This window comes from Oryctolagus cuniculus, chromosome X (genome assembly GCF_051225735.1).
Source record: "Oryctolagus cuniculus isolate XC-2025 breed Fujian yellow rabbit chromosome X, ASM5122573v1, whole genome shotgun sequence".
Lineage (NCBI taxonomy): Eukaryota > Metazoa > Chordata > Mammalia > Lagomorpha > Leporidae > Oryctolagus > Oryctolagus cuniculus.
Window position 1 is genome coordinate 132071822 of NC_142888.1, and position 6895 is coordinate 132078716.

At 57.1% G+C, this 6895-nt stretch overlaps 1 protein-coding gene across 1 annotated transcript; it reads right to left on the bottom strand.

Moving 5' to 3' along the window:
• Positions 1–4139: 4139 nt before the first annotated feature.
• On the bottom strand, positions 4140–6518 carry MECP2 (methyl-CpG binding protein 2; the record flags this gene model as incomplete). Its single annotated transcript, NM_001171370.1, is given in 2 exon segments — positions 4140–5220; positions 6168–6518. Coding segments are annotated over 2 exon segments (1432 nt in total), but the record flags the coding sequence as incomplete, so codon positions are not given.
• Positions 6519–6895: the final 377 nt, after the last annotated feature.

Genomic DNA, 6895 nt, shown 5'->3' on the forward strand with positions numbered 1-6895 from the left:
AGAAGAGTGAGAACACGCGGCGGGAGCGGCGGGCTCTGCCCGGGCGAGGGTGCTGCTGTGCCTGACCCCTTACCCACCCCCACGGCACGTTGTCCAGGCAAATCCCGAGTGGGATTTCCTATGCAATTGTCCACAGAGGCTCTAGGATTAGTTTATTTCTTGAAGTCTAAGCCATGAGTCCTAGGATCTGTTGATGTGATTCGAATCAGGAAACAATTCGGGGCAGCAAGCTACGAACTGGCGCACAAAGGTCTTCTCAAAGAACCGGTCCCAGTGATCTTCCCCGGCCCAGTCAGCCCAGAGAGCCTGGCTGGAATGCTCTGGCAAGGGGGTGGTGGCTGGCGCGGGGCGAGGGGCTACATGGCTCTGGCAGGCTCTACTCGGGCTAAAGGAAATCCAGTTGGTCTTTCCTGGCGGCTCCAGTTCACAATCTTTTGCTCTCTCCTGGGCTTGAGCAGCTTACTAAAAGTTACGGAAAACTCAGAGGTCCTGTCAGCTCGGGAAACTCCTTTCCCCATCAAGCCTGGCAGTCTCTTTCTCCTCTGTGATTAGCGTCAGCAACACGCTGGGCATGTGACAATCTGGGGTCGCTCGGGTTCCCATGTCCATCCCGAGAGCTGAGAGGCCGGGGCCCTTGGCTACTGCGGCACTGATGGACGGGCACCCCCTGTGCCTTTGGAGACTCGATGGAGCCTGGCTGCGGCCAGAGGTCCCCAGCCCGCTGCATGGCCAGGGCCAGCCATTCTACTGGTTCTGAGAAGCCCAGCGGCAGGCAGGGAGGGTGGGCGTGCCTGGGAGGAGCTGGAGGACATACAGTGTTCTGTCGGGAGAGGAGGTAGTAGCTAACAACTAGAACAAAGGGAGGGGAGACTGTCGATGTGACCTTAGTGACCTAGCCCCATGGGGATTTGAAAGCTGTAGGTCAGTTCCTGTATTCTTCACATATTCACTAAAAGATGCCCCCCAATCTTCATAGTGTTCAAGTACAGACAAAATCGAGGTCACACCCCAAAACTGGGCCGGACATAGCTGGTGAGAATCCCGTGGCTTAAGGCTTTCCCTCCGATCTCCTGTCAACCGGACCCTAAGGCAGGAGTGCAGGGGAGCTGCAGGGTCCCCGCCTCCCAGGGTGATAAACTGACAAAGCTGCCTGCTTAAAGGCGACTGACTCATGATGCCTTTATCTGGGGACGAGGGAATGGGGAAGAAAGGGGCAAACAGCGAGAAATCTCTGAGGAGCCTCGGGCCCCATCTGCAGCTTCGGAAGGAACTCTGAAGGGAAAGAGGCTGGGGAGCGAGGGAGCTGCAGGTGGGGCCCGGCCGAGAGAAAATGAGACTTGAAATGCTGTGTTCCCAATCGACTCCTGAGCCAAGTGTTGTGGGCGCCGGGGCACCAGGTGGCCCCACACTCCTCCTCCCAGGACCAGGCGCACCCGCCGAAGGCGAGGCCACCTCTGGACACTGGGCCCAGGAGCCACCATTCACTGGACTAAAGCACAGTGTGTGGAAACCCGACTGATCCAGACAGACATCTTCTGAGGGACAAGCTGGCTGCATGCCGCACGCTGCTGTGCACAGGTGGCCTCTGCGGGTGCAGGGAGTGCGAGGCCACTGTGGGATCAGGAGGGTGAGGAATTCCGAAGGACCAGGGCCCTCCTCTGACCACCCCTTCCTTCTGGGGAGGAGTCAGAAGTGAAGGCGGGAGGATCAACAGCAGAGCGGGTGGAGGGATCAGGGGTCGGACTGACGGGAGCCTGGGTGCAGACTTGCTGTCACAGCATAGGGAAATGGGTACAAATATGCTAAAGTCCAACTATGACTCTACCAACAGAATGGGGCAAACTCCCTCACTTCTAACCATTCCAGAAGAGACAAACACGGTTTTTTTCTTAAGCTACTGATTGGAACTGTCAACTATGGTTCCTGATCACTAAAGACTGGCAAGGAAATGCTAGACAGTTTCTATGATGTTTCACTCCTTCATGATTACACCGTAGTAAGGAAGCCAGGGGACAATAACTGAAATACACAAGACAACACGCACTTGACAGTTCATGGCAGCAGCTCACATGGGACGTGCCTGCGGGTGTTTCTGGAAGCATAAGACTGCTGTCTCATTTGCTACTTTGATAAGGTACTTCTCAGTTGGACAGATTTAGATACAAGAGACATCTCTGTAAACACAGAAAAGGATATACCAATATGATGAAGATATGCAGCTAGATAAGGACTTCCTGAACAGAGGTTAGAAAGATGGGACCCCAAAGGAAAACGGACTAAACCCCACAGCAAGCCCAAGCCTCCAACATCCACACCACAACCCACAGACCAGATAGCAAAAGGAGGGCTGTACTGGCCCCACCCAGTCTGCGCTGAGCAAAAGCACATGTCCCTGGGAAAGGGGGGAGCAGGCGAGGGGCTGAGGGCCCGGGGTGGGGCCAGCTCAGGTCTCCGGAGTGTCTGCACTGGTTCTGCCAGCTGCCTTGCTTCGTGATGCTCGGCGCCAGGCTTCCGAGTGGGGCCAGGGCTGGCAGCTGGAGGCCCTGCCGGGCCACTTACGACTGGCAGGCCCCAGGGCGCTCTCTAGCTTCTCTGGTCCACTTTTCTAGAGGAGAAAGGTGGAGAGCTCCGCTCATGGTTCAAGGTCTGAGAAGCCTCTGGCCTTTCTCTTTCCAGGGAACAGGGGGCTACACACAGGAGAATCAGACCTTGCTGCCCTCTGGCTCTTGAGAGGCCAGGCTGGCCCCAGCAGAACCCAGGGTTCCTCAGGGCTCTGAACAGGGTGGGGCTGGTACTGGCAGTGGGAAGGCAAAGGGCAGGCAGGGTTCTAGGGCCTAGAACCAATCAGTGCTGGCTTGGGGTATGGGTGGGCACTGCAGCTGTAGGGGACAGAAGGGAGGAAGTAGGAGGAAGGGGGAGGGAGAGGGGCAAAGAAATGGAAGGATGAAACGAAGCAAGGTAGAAATGGGAGGAGAGAAGAGAAGCCAATCAGGAAGTCCTTATAAAATTGCAGCAAACACTTAGAGTTTCGGAGCTTCGTGGGAGCCCTATGTGCCGAGCCCACTTGAAAACAAGCGCAGGTATATACAGATCCAGGTAGTTCTGAACACCGTCACGTCTGCTGGCCTGAGGGACAAAGTGTCACCAAGTCAAGCCAGTCTGCTCTCAGAGCATGTTTGTTTTGAAGTGGGAACATGAAGACTCAATAGTGCAAATAATTCTAAGCTGTCCCTACAGGAGAATTGGAAAGTAATTGGAAGAACATTTTCCTCTGCTCCCCTCTCGCCCCGCCCACTCAGTGCCTAACTCAGGCCAGCCTGCCCGCACCTCATGCTGCAGCCTCCACAGGCGCGTGCACGTGTGCTCGCGCGCTCGCTCGCTCTGTCTCTCACTAGCGCCGTCTGCCGGAGGACAGCCCTCAAGGACAGGGCCGTTCCCTCCCGCGGCTCAGGCCAGTCTACACTCGCAGCTCAAAGGGATGACTCCCCCGGAGCCTCGCCGGAGCCACGGCAGACAGTGCTACTTCTATCCTGTGAAATGTCTCTGTCAGTTTGGGACTGGGGCTGCCACGGGGCCGTCCTTCGTGCCGCCATAGGTGGGATCACGTGGGCCATAGCCACTGGCCACCTCCATCCTCCTCTCCATAAAGAATCCCACTGTCTCTGCTGCCTCACACCTCCCTGTCCCAACCTGGTGGGCTTTGGGGGAGGTGGGGGAGTCGAGGGAGCTGTGGGCGGGGCATCAATGGCACCAAAATGGGCGTGTCCTCTCAATGCTCTGTCCCTCAGGAGCACACAGGGAAAGGTTTGGGTGGGAGGGCAGGTGCCTGGTCAACAGCTTGGCTGGTCAGTAGTATCTGCAGCAAGCCTTGTTGAAGGAGCCTAGTTTAGAAAAGTGCAAAGCTACTTCTGGCCCTGGTTAGGTCTTCAACCTGACTGTGCTTGTCGGTAAGAAAAACATCCCCAATGCTCCAACTACTCCCACCCTGAAGCCACGAAACTCTAAGTTTACTGAAAGAAAAAAAAATATTTTTTATTTCAGTTAATCGGGAAGCTTTGTCAGAGCCCTACCCATAAGGAGAAGAGACAACAGCTGCCTTTATTCTTGTTGGTTTGCTTTGCAATGCGCTCTGTGTAAAGTCAGCTAACTCTCTCGGTCACGGGCGTCCGGCTGTCCACAGGCTCCTCTCTGTTTGGCCTTGGCATGGAGGATGAGACAATGTCTTTGCGCTCTCCCTCCCCTCGGTGTTTGTACTTTTCCGCAGCTGTGGCGGCGGCAGCGACCGCGGGCTGAGTCTTAGCTGGCTCCTTGGGGCAGCCGTCGCTCTCCAGCGAGCCTCCTCGGGGCATCTTCTCCTCTTTGCAGACACTGCTGCTCAAGTCCTGGGGCTCAGGGGGGCTGGCGGGGTCCTCGGAGCTCTCGGGCTCGGGCGGGGGCGGGGGCAGGGGCGGGAGCAGCGGCGCAGGGGCCTTCGGGGACTCTGAGTGGTGGTGGTGGTGGTGGTGCTCCTTCTTGGGGGGCGAGGAGGTGCTGCTGCGCCCCTTGGGGCTGCTCTCCTTGCTTTTCCGCCCGGGGCTCTTGCAGGTCTTCAGTCCCTTGCCGCTCTTCTCGCCCAGGGTGGACACGAGCAGGGGCTTCACCACTTCCTTGACCTCGATGCTCACCGTCTCCCGGGTTTTGCGCTTCTTGATGGGCAGCACGGTCTCCTGCACGGACCGGATGGAAGATTCCTTCACGGCTTTCTTTTTGGCCTCGGCAGCGGCAGCTGCCACCACACTCCCAGGCTTTCGGCCCCGTTTTTTGGGAATCGCCTGTGGGTCAGCCTCAGCTTTTCGCTTCCTGCCAGGGCGCTTGATGACCATGACCTGGGCAGACGTGGTGGCCCCACCCCCCTCGGCCTTGCCCCCCGGCGAGGCCTGGAAAGGCATCTTGACGAGCAGCTTCCCGGGGCTTTTCTCCAGGACCCTTTTCACCTGCACACCTTCTGACGCAGCCGCCTTGGGTCTCGTGCTGCCACTGCCTTTGGGGCGTCCCCGACCTCTGCCAGTTCCTGGAGCTTTGGGAGATTTGGGCTTCTTAGGTGGTTTCTGCTCTCGTCGGGAGGGGCTCCCTCTCCCAGTTACCGTGAAGTCAAAATCATTAGGGTCCAGGGAGGTGTCGCCTACCTTTTCGAAGTACGCAATCAACTCCACTTTAGAGCGGAAGGCTTTTCCCTGGGGACTGTAGGGACAAACGGAGAGACACAAAGAACAGTTAGATGCTTTCCGTGGCGATGTCGGAGATGGGACAGAGTGGATGCTGGTGACGAAAATCTCTGACAGAGGTTATTCCTCAAACATGAGTCACATTTAAGAAAAGCCAAGATGGGCTACAACTAGGGTCAGACAGAAGGCAACACAGCCCGGGCGGGAACGAGGCCACCGGGTGGCAGTGGGTACCCTATGGACAGCTCTCATGCCGGAATGGCTTGGTGCTGGCTGTTCAACAGCTGCGGCTGAGATGCCCCAAGGACCTGCCTGCCACCAAGGCAACTCCTGCCCCGGCCTTTCCACAATCCAGCAACCAAGGGGTCAGGCCTGGTAGAACAGGGGCTGTCAGGCTGGGGCTCATTCCGCTGCTAGGTGCCTGGGCCTCCCCCACCTGTGTCTGAACTCAGGCACAGCGCATCCTCTCTCTGGGAACTGGCTGCAATACAAGAACGCTTGGCTTTGCTCACCCTTCTGGGAGCTGACGAATTCAATGAGGCTTTCCACAAATGTCCTTTGAAAACTGCTAACGTTTTGGGGATGACTTAAGGGGCAGAACTGAAATGTGCTTCTCTTAATGTCTGCCTCTGGAAATTATTTTACTTCAATAGAAATTGCTCAGTTATCAGTCCAAAGCTGGACAAATACCAAGAGGCAACGTTGGGAAGGAATAGGGAGCGCATCGTTTCTGTTTCCAGAACCACTGATTCACAGAAGAAAACCAAATGAGAGTAGGTCCCGCTGCTACTCCACCTCCAGACCAGGGAAGGGACCCCGTGCGCAGGCCCCCGAAGCACACCCGCTCTCGGCATTACTGAAGCCCTCACGGCAGGAGAGGTTACGTGCACACTCTCCCGTCACCCCAGAGGACCCGTGCGCCTGCCCTGCCGGCTTACCGCGCCGGGCCCCGCTCTCACTTACTTGATCAAGTACACATCATACTTTCCAGCAGAGCGGCCAGACTTCCTTTGCTTAAGCTTTCGTGTCCAACCTTCAGGCAGGGTAGGGTCGTCGTACATGGGTCCCCGGTCACGAATGATGGAACGCCGCTGTTTGGGGGAGGCAGACGCTTCCGGTACAGCTGGGGCAGAGCCCGATCCTTCTGACGTCTCCGCTTTGCCTGCCTCGGCTGGCTCAGCAGAGTGGTGGGCTGATGGCTGCAGAGGCTCATGCTTGCCCTCTTTGTCTTCTTTCTTATCTTTCTTCACCTTTTTAAATTTGAGAGGCTTGTCCTTGAGGCCCTGGAGGTCCTGGTCTTCTGACTTTTCTTCCCTGAAGTGTTAAACAAGTATGTAAGCATCACAGAGAAACATACCAGTCTGCAGAAAAACTGAGCGGAGGCAGGCTTGGGCCCCTCCAGGTCTGGACGCCCTTGCCCAGGACACAGAGCCTGAGGCCAGGGAGCCTCAGGCTGTAGGAGTTTTGGGCTGCTGGAGGTGCTGGCCAAGTTCACCTGACCCGCACCACGGACATCTCCAAGTCCCGCTCCTGGCAAGGCAGGAGAGTGATCAGCCCGAGCAGGTGTCTTCCTCCTGAGCACAGGCCCCGTGACGCGGCATGTCAGGGCCTGCGGCTCTGCTCGCTGCCCAGAGGCTCCCAACTGATCCGAGAGGGTGGGGTCCCCTCCTGTGTTCGCGAGTGTATTAACA